This window comes from Triturus cristatus, chromosome 3_2 (assembly GCF_964204655.1).
Source record: "Triturus cristatus chromosome 3_2, aTriCri1.1, whole genome shotgun sequence".
NCBI classification, from domain to species: Eukaryota; Metazoa; Chordata; class Amphibia; order Caudata; family Salamandridae; genus Triturus; species Triturus cristatus.
The window spans coordinates 930,423,012-930,437,594 of record NC_140584.1 but is presented as its reverse complement, the minus strand read 5'-3'; the positions used below and the strand labels follow the sequence as shown (position 1 = coordinate 930,437,594).

General features: G+C 44.3%; 1 protein-coding gene across 1 annotated transcript in view; it reads right to left on the bottom strand.

Annotated features, from left to right (window-relative positions):
* The window catches only part of LOC146858828 (uncharacterized), a 1,229,505-nt gene that overhangs the window by 544,527 nt on the left and 670,395 nt on the right, over window positions 1-14,583 (bottom strand). Inside the window, exon 25 of the mRNA XM_085647127.1 lies at window positions 5,660-5,825. Within this exon, the coding sequence (XP_085503253.1) occupies window positions 5,660-5,825 (166 nt within the window). The remainder of the gene's footprint in view (window positions 1-5,659; window positions 5,826-14,583) is intronic.

Here is a 14,583-nt window from a genome sequence, read left to right as displayed (position 1 = left end):
CAACCTAATTGTGCCCGCTATAAACACTTGGATGTGGCTCAATTCAAATTATGCACTTGATAAGAGTAATATTCTGCCTAAAAATAAAAAGTAAAAGCAAACACTCATAGGGAATGCAAGATTAAGTAAAGCATGTGAAATGTAAGCAGAAACAACATGGTTACCTTAACGATCTCTCACTCACTATTCAGAAATCAGCGAGTGGTTTTACCTGAAAAGTTAAGGACATGACTACAGGGCCCTGAAGGGAACCGTTTCAAAGTCCATTGCTTAAATCCTTACAAAACGTAAGCAGTATGGTTTAAAAAGACCACATCCATAAACACAGAGCCATGGTACACATTTTGTTTTCCAATCCACCCATCAGCCAGGTATTGCAGTACCTCCAGGAATGGTACACTTTCCCACCTGGAGACAACAATGCTGTTCAAAGAAAGACTAGAAAACAAAAGTAGCGCTTCACTGGCAAACTCTGTAAAGTGAGGCTGATGTATTTGGATGTGAATAAAACCAATCTGGCCACTTTGCAACTGTATTGCTGTATTTAGGTATGTATTTATTTTTTATATTTAAAAACTTCTATTTCTCTCCATCCCGCTGCACTTTGGAATAGAAAAATGTCAGAAAAAGGGCATTTCCCGCAAGAGTGTTTTTCTTTTTTGGATCGATTTCACAGGGAAGCAGCTAAATGAAAGAAGGAAAGAGGTTGTAAACCGTTTCTTCAAGTCACGGTTTTCAGTAAGTGAGGAGCAAGACAGAAAGGGAGGGAATAATAGGAAGATGGGGGGGGGGGGACAGCTGCCAGCACAAAAAAGAAGAGGACATTGCCCGAGTCCTATTCCTTCTCTGCCCGTCCCCGAACGTCCACGCAAGCAAGCCGAGCCTTATCTGAATGCCTTGGTCCGCCCCCAAAATAGTGCCGCCTGGGGCGGACCGCCCACACCATCCCCCCCTAGCTACGCCACTGCACATCATGTAAAGTAATGAAGGCAGCAAACGGCCAAAAGCGTGAGTAGCTGGGTTAGGAAGCGAATCACCAAAAATCGTGCAGAGTGCATTGATGAAAACTCTCCTGTCGCCGGTAGCCAAAGGTCAAACTAAGGGGCATATTAGCAAGGGCTGGCGATATAATTATCGCTGCTTTAGCGTCTGTTTTTGGGCGAAAAGCGGCGATAATTATATCGCAATATCATCAAGGACACGCTTGTGCGTGTTTCTTTGATGTAGAGCCCGTTTTTTCACAGCCTCGCATCGCTAATGAAATGCAAAAGAGGCGTGGCTGTGAAAACAACACATGTTAATATCGTGAAGGCAGCTTCGCGATATTAACAAGGAGGTGCAGCGATAAAAAAAATCACGCTACCTCAGCCTTAACTCAGGAATTTAACACCTGTTAAATTCCTGACTAAGGCATACTTTTAATGGGATATGGATTATGCAGATAGGACCACAGGGTCCTATCAGCAATGTTATCGCTGTTTTCAATGGAACATCGCTGGTTACACCGCAATCGCTGAAATATTATCGCCATAGCGCTATGCGTTGTAAATATAGCGTTATCATGGCGATAATATTCAGCGATAGCTGGCGATAATTTTTCTATCGCTATGAACGGCCAACGATAATTATCGCTGCCCATTGATAATATGCCCCCATGTTTACCCGGAAGGAGATGATTGAGTCAAACGGCTCGAACTTGTTTTTAGCAAGCATCGCGGCATGTCCCATCTTACTTTACTGGTCTTGGCTTTCAAGTTGTGTATGTGCACTTACTTTGTAACGCTTCCACGTTCTGGGAAACATCGCATTTATGGCATAAAAGCAAACTATAACGGCAAGGCAGTCAGCGCCCAATGAGAGTGCAGGCCAGGCACAGAACGCCCGCCTCTCTGTTCAACGTGCTTGCTACCTGATCCTAAGGGGGAGAAAGGATATTTTAGCTTGGAGTCTGTTCCCACATGCTGTGTGCATTTGGGCAGCTGTTTACACGTGATTGGGATGTGTTTGAGATCACAGCGAACGGCTGTGGAGCCGTCCTACAGCACAGCAAGTTTACCCGCACTTTCTGACGCGTGGGACATCCCTGGACAGCTGGTGACAGGAGAGGGGCCTCGCCGGGGCATCTCCGCTGCTCTCAGTTGTGAACGGTGTGACTGTGAGGTTGTTCTCGTGGATGTAGGATAGATGGACGCAAGGAGCCAAGGTGACGGTCGGCATATGGGAAATAGTAAGGAAAAGTACGTTACTCTTTATACAAGTGCAGACATGCCAACCCTCCCGATTCAGGCGGGAGACTACCGATTTCAAGGCTAGTCTCCCGCCTCCCAATTCAAGCGTCCAGAAACCCGATTCCTCAGGGTTTCAGCTGACAGGGCTTGGTGTTGTGAAAGGTGCTAATTCTTCCAGCAATAGTCAGAGTGGGGATGCAGGGGCTCTAGAGGGGGTTAAAAACCAACAAAGCCTCATTAACAAGCGAATGGTCTTTAAAAGACCTGTGAAGTACCCGGGGGCGCTGTGTGCGTGCCCGGGAAGCTGTTTCAGCCCGGGCTGCCACACACGAGGGGGGTGGGGGGGAGAGGGGTGGTGTATGCACTGCCAGCAACCTGCCAGGCCAGTGCACAACACTTGCATCACCCCCTCTCTGCCTGCCATTGCGCTCCATGAAGAAAAAAACGTGCAATTGCGTTTCAAATGTCCGACACTGCAGAAGCACACTTCCAAAGCCCATACATGCCAGTAACCCGATTCAAGGCCCCATTCTCCCGATTTTTTAAAAAAATCTCCCACTTTGCTCTTCTGAAATGTTGGCATGTATGTAAGTGTGACACACAAAAATGCATAAAACCAGGTTGTGGTTTCACAATTTGTAGCCTATGGAAGTAATGACTAGTAAACTGGTATACGGTGACTTTGGGAGTGCTGGGATTATATAGTTTTCAATTTTGTGTGTTATTGCAGAAACAATTTCGTAGACAGAGCTTGTTTCATCCTATCTTCTACCAAAAAAACTGAATCAAATTGCTTTTACTCAATTTGTGTAGTATGAACCTGCAAAATATGCTGCAGTTTGAGTCACTCTGCTTCTACAGAGACTTTGATTGTTTAGAATTCACAATAGAATTTTTTTTGAGTATTACATATAATCAACCATGTGAAATTCTGGAGTATTTGGGAGAAAAAAAGGGGCAGATTTTCCTCTAACACCATCTCTAAAACACAAACACTGCTAAACTTCAATGGCATTTTCTTTTTTATAAATCCTATGTGTAATGGTAACCATCAATCACAGCTCCACACCTCATTGTTACCACCAAGTATTTGTCACTACAAGAATTACAACCCGGTTGTAGGAAACTCCTCATCAACCCATAACACTAGTCCTTTATTAGTTTCAGTAGCACAAGTTATTGTAGCAAGAGTGGCCCAGGAGTAAGAAATTCTGAGGAGGTGCAGATGCAGAATAAAGGTCGCAGAAAAAAAGAGAATGACACTCACCATTTTAAAATGTAAATATTTGGTAAGGGATCCGTGAGTAGGGCCCCCCTCCCTGAGCCCATTTGGGCCCCTGGGACCTCATCCCTCGGGGCTGCGTATATTAATGAAGGGGAGGGAGGCACGTGTCCCCCTCCCTGAGCTGATTTCGTGCCCGCGGAACCCATCGCCCAGGGATGGGTATACTAGTGAAGGCGAGGGAGCACCCGGCCCCCTTTCCCCAATCTATGTTGGTCCCGGGGACCCAATCCCAAGGGGCCTAATTTATTAATTAATGGGAGCGGGGCTAGCGGCCCTCCTCCCCAAGCTTGGTTAGGCCCCAGAGATTCCATCCCCCAGGGCCAAAATCTAAATGAAAGAGGAGGGGGGCAGCATCCCCCTCCTCCCCGTGCCTTAGGTGGCCCCAGGGACCCCATCTGCCGGGGCGTAATGCATTAAAGGGAGAGGGGTGTGCAACTTCCCTCCCTCCCCTTGTTAGGCCATGGGGATCCCACGGAAGGGGGCTGCGCGGCCTCATCTCCGAGCCGAAGGAGGCCCCTGGGGAGCCCATCCTCCAGTGCCAAAATAAAGTTTTAAGGGAGGGGCGTCACATGGCCCCTCCATGTTAAAGTCCCCGGGGACCCCATCCCCTGGGGCTGGCTCAGTTACTGTGTCACAGGAAGCCCACCCCCGGGACACATCAGTTTCCCTGCCCGCACCAGCGAGGGCAGGGAAACATGTGTTTGCTCCATTCTGCCAGGAGCATTTTTGAATCTCCTACCAAATGGGAGCAAACATGTTTGTTCCATTCTGCTAGGAGCATTTTTAAATCTCCCAAATGGGAGCAAACATGTCAGTCTGCTCCCTGGTAGTGAGAGAGTAAAAGATGCTCCCGCCGACTGGAGGCAGACTTGTGTTTGGTTTCAGATCACATATTGTTTCTGCCCGTAGGGAGCACGCATAAATAGCTGCATCATCAATGATGTAATTTGTGATGTCATCTGTGATGTCATAAATAATGTCGTAGAACACGTCACGAGTGATGTACAAGTTCTTAAGCAGTGCATAGTGGGGCGTAGGTTACAGTTAGCTCTGATAACTATAACTGGTGAATATAGCCTTACGGCTAGAGCAGTCAACCTTAGAGCTGGGGAACCGGGTTCGAATCTCGGCAACGACGCTCAACATCCTGTGATTCTGGGCAAATCACTAAATCTCCCTGTGTCTACCAAAATGAATGTGTCCTTCTGTAACGAAACTAGTGCTCATATAAAGCACTCTGATACTCGATGTCTTGGGTCTAGTTAACCGTAAAGAAAACTCTAACAAAAAAAAAAAATGTGTGTTTTTTTTGGTTCAAAATGTTATGCTGGCACTAACATATTCACTTAACTATAAAGTCACTTTAAACCAGTTCTGAACCCTAAATCACCAAATCACCCATACCTCAATGTATCTCTTTTCCCACCTCTTAAACCTAAATTCACCCTTACATCCCTTTACCTCTATCCACCTCAAAACCCTAAAATCACCTTACCTCACTTTAACTATACCCACCCCAAACCCTAAAATCACCGTTAACTTCCTTTACCACTACCCACTGTAAAATCACATTTGCCTCCCTTCACTTTTAACCCTTAAATCACCCTTAACTCAACCCACCGTTAAACTCGAAATCAACCGTGCCTCACTTTACAACTACCCACCCCATAATCCTAAAACCTCCCTTACCTCACTTTACCTGTACTGAACTCTTAGCCCTAAAATCACCTTTACCTCTACCCGCACCTAACCCACCTGTTTGTAAAATATTATAAAAACAATGTTATTATAAAATGTACATATATACACATACTTGTGTGGTAAAGTACTGCGCGGTAAAATATGCATGGTAAAGGAAAAAAACTATTAAATGTACTTACCTATGTTGTACTTACCTGCATAGTAAAAACAGCGGTTAAAGGCAACTTGGGGAAGAGACTGCAGGGTAAAGGTAGCATGCCTTGCTCTGAGTGTCTGGAGCACTTATGAAGAATTTAGGGTTGGCAAAAGGTGTTTTGCATTAGACCCAGAGTATCTACCATTCGAATAGTATCATTCCAAATCCTAGAGCGTCAACCATTCTAATAGTATCTTTTCAGATCCACGAGTGTCAACCATTTTAATAGTATAATTCTGAATCCTTTACCTCTACTTTGTTCCTGATCCATAAGACTCTTTGCCATGTCCACTCCCAGTCTGGGGAAGCTTTCATCCTTGTTAAAGGTAGATACAATCTGCAGCTCAGACCTTGTGAGTTTAGCCTCATCAGAGAAATAAAATCCTGTTCCATAGCTGGGTGCTGGAACTGAATCCTAAAAGAAGGACATCAGTAAGTTCTCTGGCCATCCCTGGCAAATACATACACTTCAGAGCATTCAAAAATAGCAATAACAATTCACGTAGCAGGCACACACCACCAAATCATCTCTTGATCTGTCTCGTGTAGTGGTTGTTATGCAATTCGGTAGCATTCATGCTGTCAGCCTAGGAAGTTTGAAAGGAGGAGCCTGCTTTACTGGAATTTGAACTTGCAACCCAGGCCAGTTACGATTAAAAACTAGGAACATTTTTAAGTAAAATCAAAGACATTTCAGAATAACCAAGGGCCAATTTTTAAGAAATGCCTGTTGGGTAATGAGGAACATTCTGAAAAAAACTATTACCATGTAGGTGTCGGAAAGCTATATACTCTGGAGAGGAAATCCCAGGACCATTCATGAAGGACACAGACATTTAGAAGGAGAGCTAGGGAATTTGGGTTTAAATGTGCAACATGCGGTGTAAAACATGGGACACGTGGATGACACCCCATAGGCATTTATTGAAAACACCACTGAATTTTGGAAGGAAAAACAAGGATTTGTGGAAATGAAATGAAAGACACTCAGGAAGAAAACCAAGATCATGATGATGGTGGCAAGGAATGTTTGAGAGAAACAGGGACATTAGCAGATTAAATAAGAATTATTTGTGAACAAACCAGAAGCTTTTTGGAGCAAATTAGGAAAATGATTAGGAGGGGTTGCGATGCTGTTCGCGGAACAATTACAGAGAAAGGAATAATTAATTCACACCATTCTGCTGTGAATATAACGTAAGCAATTAAACACTGATCAGAACTGCATGTTTTCCCACAAAATATAGAGAAATTAATTATAACAAGACATAAAAAGTTTACACATTATCATATTACTTCTATTGTGACTGAGCCTTTCAACAATTATCATCTCCCACTTTCAAATGGTTTGTCAGACTTTATAGAAAACAATAGAGGTGTAGTGCAGGTTCAGTCTGACCTGCCTACTTCATGCTCTGCCAAAGACTGCTCTTCCCCACTTGTGAAAGCCCAGAACGAAAGGCTGCAAGGATGATCCCCATTACGGTTGTTTGGAATTATGAATTTTGAACTTATCACTCACTCAACCTGAATGGCCAAAGCTTCATTCCTATGCCTCCAGTTTGAGATACACGCTGTTTTTACCTTTACTTGGTGAGACGTTTAATGCACCACCACAGATGGGCAGTTGACCAGGAAGTCCTACTGCTTGATACAAGAAGAAGGTTTGATAGGTGGAAGGAATCAGACCTCTGAGCAGGAGGACAGGGAGCCAGGCTCAGCTTAAACCAGAATGGAGGCCGCTTTGAAGAAGTGAGATGGCGAGGAGCCGCAGAGAGCTGCAGCTCATCTGGCTAGAGCCAATCAAAAGATATCTGCTTTTTAAGAGGGTTATGAAGGTGCAGATCAGGGTCGTACTGGGACAGAAAATAGGCCTGGGTACCAAAATAAAAGTGGCTGCCATTAGTGAACCATATATATTTGAAAATCAGGCTAGTTTTGAACTTGTAAAGACATGCAGCATGCAGATTTTGCAAGGTATGGGAGATTGCATGCATTTTTGTTTGCTGCAGGCAATGCTTGTACTAATATCAGGAAAATCAACAGTGAAAACCATCCCACCAGACCATAAAACAGGCCCACAAACTGCTAAAAAAAACTCACCAAGACAGGGATCCCTCATACCAGCCCAGTGGGCACTGCCAGACTGCCCTATAGGCCAGTCCGAGACTGGTGCAGGTAACATTCTAAAACAAAATGTATCAAGTCTGCATCACTCTAACTCACCCCATACAATTCCACAACTTGCGAGAGTCTGAATCACCCTTTTTAGCATGAGAGGGACACCTTTCCCCATAGGTCTTTGGCTAATGTCTGGGACTGATCAACTAAATTCTAGAGCTATTTGAAAGATCTTACTAGCTAGCCCTTACAGTTACTGAGATGAAGTAGATTGAAGTCATAATTTCCCTGGACCGGAAACAAGCATCCTGGGACCGGTTTCGGGCTAACAGCCCTCATCAGCCAGGCTAGCTTGAATCCAGTGGCAAAGTGAGCAAGGTACCCATGTCTGGGCATACTCTGCCAACTTAGGGCAAACAAAGCAAACACAAGGAGATGATGGAAGGAGCGCTGAAACGTTTCTCTCCTTGTGTTTGCTTTATTCACCCTAAGTTGGCAGGGTGTGCCCAGACGTGGGTCCCTTGCTCCCTTTGCCACTGGATTCAAGCTAGACTGGCTGATGAAGGGTGTTACCCAGAAACCGGTCCGAGGATGCTTGTTTCCGGTTCAGGGAAGACCTGGCTTGGCAGTTCAGGCTGGACTGTTCCCTTGAGGCACAGGGTCAAGACTGATTTGCATATAGCTGGGTCTGAACTGAGGTGGCGAAGTGAGCTAAAGAATGATGATGCATTCAACCCAGATCTGTGACTGGGGGTGAGTGCCTGAAAAGTTTCATTGTGTTTGCTTTGATTACTGTGTTATACAATGTCAGGTTTCAGAACCAACAACCACTGGGATAAATCTTGACTGTTTGTTCTAGTTCCAATTAAAGAATAAAGTGTGCAAAGGAAATAAACTGGTTCTCTCACTAGAACACAACAATCATACCTGATACCCTCAGACACCAGTGGTAAGTGACGATCCCCAAGAACAACCGTACTCAAGAGCCAGAGAAATGGTAGTGCAACATGTTTCCACATTAAACCTTTACACATTGCAATATGGGTATTTACAATTTGAGGCATACGTAGATAAAATTATTTGCCCATAACCACATACATTTTTTGTCAAGTGAAGAGACTGAGATTACAACCTAGTCATGCAGGAATGCAGATTCAGAAAATACATGCTGATGGGTGTACTCAACATGCACACTTTTTACTCCTGAGAATATAGCTCTTTGAATGTTACTTGTGGGAATATAGCTCTTTGTAAATGAGGGTTCCGGACCTACACTTTACCAGTCACTGATTTAAGGGACCTACAAATATGGATGGAGATTACGACTTGGAAGCCTGGGTCGTAAAGGGCTCCCTACTACCGACTCTATCCTCCAGTATGGATGCTGACCTCACGTCTCATGGAGAGGCCAGGCATGTGGATGAGCTAAAAGAGTTTGCTTGCTGTCGTGTTGGTGAAAGTCAAAATGCAATTTTTATTATTGAAAAAATCCTCAGAATAACTAAGAACATAAAATTGGTCCCCTCATTAATGTTGCCAATGGAAACTATGATATTCAGAATTAAATATTGTTTACAAAATCAGTTTTTATCTAAGGACACTTATTTGTATTTAGAAATTGCAACAATGGATCACAATGGACTCTATCCTGCCAATCACAAAAATGGATTTCCTGTAATCCACTGCAGTGATGTTTGCCTGCACGATCAGATGCTTTGATTCTGCAGGGTGCAGTCAGTCTTTCATTGTGCTCAGGTCAATGAAATAAGAATCAATAAGGACAGTAACGAATACATCTGTTCTGTGGCAGTATTATCTCGCTATTTTTTTCCAAATGTAGATTATTGGTTTTTTGGTAGTAAAAATACAGCTTCTATTCAGTTCGTATACATTGTGTATGAATAGAAACAAACAGACGCACCAACAAAGAAAACATCTCCACTGTAAAGTCCCTTTCACCCTCCTACAGTATCATAGTAGTGTAATGGCCCACAACTTACTCTATCGGTCATTAGGTGGAATCCTCTCTTGAGACCTAGCCGAACAAATTCAATGCTTGTAGTCTCGGTGGACAGGCCAGCGCACCTCGCGTGTCATCCATATATAAAAGTACCGGCTGTCAAGTGGTCATAATGTTGCTTCCGTCCTTATCTATGTGAACTTTGACGTTTTCAGTTGCTATTGTGTCCCAAATATGACAACACCATGTGTGCCATCCAGGAGTCGTTGTCTATTTCCAATGTTTGGCCGTGGTCATCCTCGCAATTCACAGTAACTGGTATATCAGCCACCAGTGTTTCTGCACACCACCTTACCGGCCTTCTGGGCCGGGCCTAGTACAGTCAGCTGGCAATGTGACTCCTGCATTGCCTTTAATAGTGGATAAGACTTCTTTTCATAAGTGTTGTTACTTTGGGCAGGTCCATCAGACATGGAGTGGATCCCCACCATTCCGCACCCTCTCCAACACAGATTGGTCATGGTCTTTCGGAAAATTTTGTGGAGTTTGTCTGGTGTATGGTCCAGCCTGCCATTTTTTTGAAGGGTGACTCCCTGTGACGAACTGAGAAGTTCTACTTATAATTATCCCTCCGCAGTTTTTCCCATCTATGTGTGCACATGGTGTGTTGGAGTACCCCTGTCCACGTGTTGATATAAGACCAGGTGTTTGACGTTTTGAGTAGCGTTTAGATGCATGTAAATGATGGAGACCCACCCATTAATTTCCCGGTATGATGTGAGGAGTTTTTCGGCCTCTGTCAGTGGACGGGTCACCACTGCCTTTAATTGGGGGTGAAGGATCCAGTGTCGTAATTTTTGGTACCGGAAGCGTTCTGTCCGGAAGCTGGTATGTTTTTTACAGTCCAAAGAAGATATGATTTCCCGCTTCAAATACATGCCTAATATCATTCTACAGTCTCCCTCCCTGCAGTGCGGGTGAGTGGTCACCCCTAGTGCCGCTGGGAAGTCTAGATTGTCGAGTATGGGGTCAGTCGGTATCAGTGGCGTAACGAAACTTGAGGGGGCCCCCCTGCAAGGTACATGGAAGGGGCCCCCCATGCTCTGGACCCAGTCAGGAGCTCTCAGGCCAGGGCCAGACTGGGAACCCAAAGCAGCCCTGGCATATTTTGTCAGACCAGTACCTCTATGGTACGTAGCAAGCCAGCCTGACTTTTGCAAGTGGACTTGGGGGGTGGTTCTCCCCTAATAATGTTTTTTTTTAATGGCAAAAAATGTGCAATATACAACATATTTTTCATTGTATATTCAAATGTATTAACTTTTAAAACATAGTAAATGACGATCTTACAGTGCACCGGGATACCCAGTCATACCCACGTTCTTACAGAGAACATAAAAAATACACCAGAGAAGCACTACCAAATCTGTATGTCTTTCTTTTGCACGTTTTCCATCAAAGGTCACTGCTTTGTCTGTAATGTGTGGCACCTGAGGGGAGAGCGTGGGTGGCAGACAGAAGCCACATGGAAGTCTGGCTCATTTTGGTCTCGAGGATCCCACCAAGAAGAGCTGAGCCAGAGCAATCATCTGCTCGAGGGTCCTATCTAGCTGCGGTGCCGGGCCCAACACCCAACTGAAAGCAGGATATCAGGAGAGAGGAAAAAGGCCAGGCTGAGCTTACCTCCCATCAAGCCTCATTTGGAAAGCAGCCTGCACAACTGGGGGTTGCCAGACACTGAAAACATCCCAATAGAAGCAACGCTTTCCCGCCACCTCTCCTTGAGAAGAGAAATACAGAACCCCCAAAGAGGAAGAATGCAAAGAGGTTCTGGGTCCACTTCCTGCTCAGGTGGAAATATGCCTCAAAGGAACTGGCACTGCCCGCGAAGACTGAGGCGATGCAGCTGAAAAACTGCCGGATGATGCCCTTCATCCACGCAAGGAGCTGGCTGTATAAACCTTCTTGTGCCCACCCCCTTCCCTTGTGTGTCTTAGTGCACTTAAGTAGACCACTATCTGCCTGCAGCACTCTTTAAATCAGCAATGGTATGCCGTATCACAGCCCGGTAACATAACACAATATAAAAGCATAACAACGTAACACATAGAAAAACTTGGCACACCATACTATTGTACAACATAACATATCATGCAATTTCACTATAACATAACCAAACATACATGACATAGCAGCTCTTATAAGGTGGTTCAATTCTTTCAATCAGTATATTAAAAAAACAGCTTTTCTGAAAAATGGTCACATGTTTTTTTATTTTTTTAATCAAATATGATGTCAATAAAATTCATCTTACTAATATGCTTCTTACTGTTATGACCACATTATCAATACTTTCAGCCACCGCAAATCTATATAATAAATATGCCCACCCACACTTCCTGCCAATAACATGGGCTAGTGCTAGTGCAGCCCATGCCATTGACAGGAAGTGTGTGACAGGAAGCATGTGTGTGTTCTTGACACCACACTGCTAGTGCGGCAGTGTGGTGTCAAGAACACACACATGCTGGAGAAAGTATCTCTTTCTAATAAATATTACAGTCAATGGTAGCTTGTGTATTTAAACCTACATAATACTAACTTGGTTGCAAACCATAGAATTCTACGCAGTTGTTCTCAAAATAGCTACATTGTGTATTTTTTAATCCTTTGCACCTTAGCAATGACAAGGACCACATCAAGACTGCGTTATGATGGAAAGACAGACATTGCACTGTAGAAAATACAGGGACATCCAAGGTAGGTCCAGGAGGGCCGGACCCTTGCCAAATATTTAGGATATCCAAAAAGAAGACATCCACATAAAATGACTCTACATTGCATTTGTTTACATAGCACATGGATAGCTGAATATCTTGCATGGATCCGGTTCTTCTAGACCTATGTTGGACACCCCTGAGAGACTCAACGTTTGCATTTCTTTCAGAGGAGGCACAGACAGAAAAAGTAGCAAGAGAAACTTTGTATTTCAAGTGGCTGCTGAATTTTAACAAGTGTAGGTTTTAGAGCTGACAGTTCTAAAAGCACATCGGCTACAGTGCCAAATGACCAGCCATGGACAGACACACAGATAACCCAAGCTAAAAAGAAGATGCATGGACATTTGAAAAACCGGTCTGCACCGGTCTGAATGTATGACATTGTTCTGCATTCTGTCCATCAACTGTTGTTTTTGCTACTTCTAAAGCTGGCATGTAGGCCGCGCCAAACACCTTGGATGGGTCAGGTGGCCTGATGTAATATAGATCGCCAATAAGAAAATCTCCCCCGTAACAAAACCGGTCCCAGGAAACCCCAGGTACTGCCAGTCTGGGCCTGTCTCAGGGCAGGGGCCCGCTGCACGTGCACAGTGGTATTAAGCACAGTGACAGTTAACTGACACACTCATTTATTCCGCAACGCTCCAAACACCAATCAGATGAGCCAAGGAACTAATACAAGGGAATAGAGTGGAGGGGGTAAACAAAAATGAACAATCAAGGTTACATAATGAAAGATGTATCGCAGAGCATGAGTTAGAATCATAGTTAGACCAAAGGCATTCATAAAGAGGAGGCAGCTGAAAGAGAGGTGGAGAGTGCCGGGAGAGAGTGGCCGTCATTGACAAGAAACAATACAGGAGGAAAGAAGTATCAAGAAAATAAGTGGTCCAATAGCAAGAGACAGCAGGCCGTAATGGATGTATAAGAGGAAAGAGAGACTGAAAGAGGATGCAAGATGATACAGTCAAGGAAAGAGAAAGAAAAGGAGATAGAGAAGGACAGTCATAACAAAAAGTGGGTATTGAGAGTTAGTGAGTAATGGAGGAACACTCTTAAATAATGCGTATGAGAGAGAGTAGGTGAAAGAGTGAGGGATAAAGAGAGAGAAAGACTACTTAGAAAGTCAGGACAGTTGCCAAAGAGATAAGGGAATGAGTGAGAGAAACAAGTCAGAGAGGTAAGGACAGAAAGGAGGGATATTTATGGGAAAGAGAAGAAAACAAGAAAGGGAAAAACAGATAAAGAAACAAAAGAGCTAGAAAGAGACTGGGGTTTGGAGGGTCAAGAGTTACCACCTCTGAGCAGATGCTGTCGAGAGAGTAAGATTACCTGAAATGAGGGTCATTCACAGTGCGTGAAAGGGACTATATGGAAGAATCACAGAAGAACAGCACATCATAGTAGCAGCTAGAGAGAGGGCAGGAAAGAAAGCAGGATGGAAACTACATGTTAGGAGATAACAGAGATCAAGTAACCCACAGAACAAAAAGTGAGGCAACCAACAGGGAAAAAGAGGGATATTGTGTTGGGCGTAGAGATTTGCAAGGTGATGGGAAGACACAAGGAATAAGTACATTGAATGCAGCGTGACTATGGTATTTTAAATGTTTGCTTTATTTAGAGTAGCAGAGCTCCGAGAGCTTTTACACAAGTTTTCAGTGCTTTCCTACAACACGAAAAACATACATTTTAAGGAAGTGCAGTGCACTCATTTTAGTGCAGTTTGAAAAATAGAAAAGCTGTCCCATCTTTCTCACCCAGTTTTCAACAATTATGGAGGAAAAACATACATGTAAAAGGTGCAATGTCCATTATTCAGAGGATCATTGGGATAGAGCTGCAGGCCAGGGCTCTGAGCCAAAGGGCCACCCTGCTACAAAACCTAGACACTGACAGTCTGAGCCAACAGCGCCACTTCCAGAGTCACAGGATCTGAACCTGACTTGGTTCTCGTTTCCATCCTCAGACCAGAGCAACATGTGCAATCCACATCTGCGCTAAATGTAATTCTGCTTGAGGTTGGAAATCCTAAGGTGCATTTACTTGGTCAGATCTCACTTTGGTCGGGGGGGGCAGAACCTACCTCTGAAAAGCCGGACCAAGCAATGCAAGGAGTCACTCCTACCCCGATTCCATCCGCTGTCAGGCATTGTTAAAACAGTTGCCTCTGTTCAGTACTTGTAGGGGCCCCAGTGGGGGATTCTAGGGTTTTGTTAAGTCTGGTGTGACCAGGAGGTGAGGCATAATGAATGCTATGGTATCGGCCCAATATCCCCAGGCCTGCCAGTTACTCCATGCCTCTCTTTATT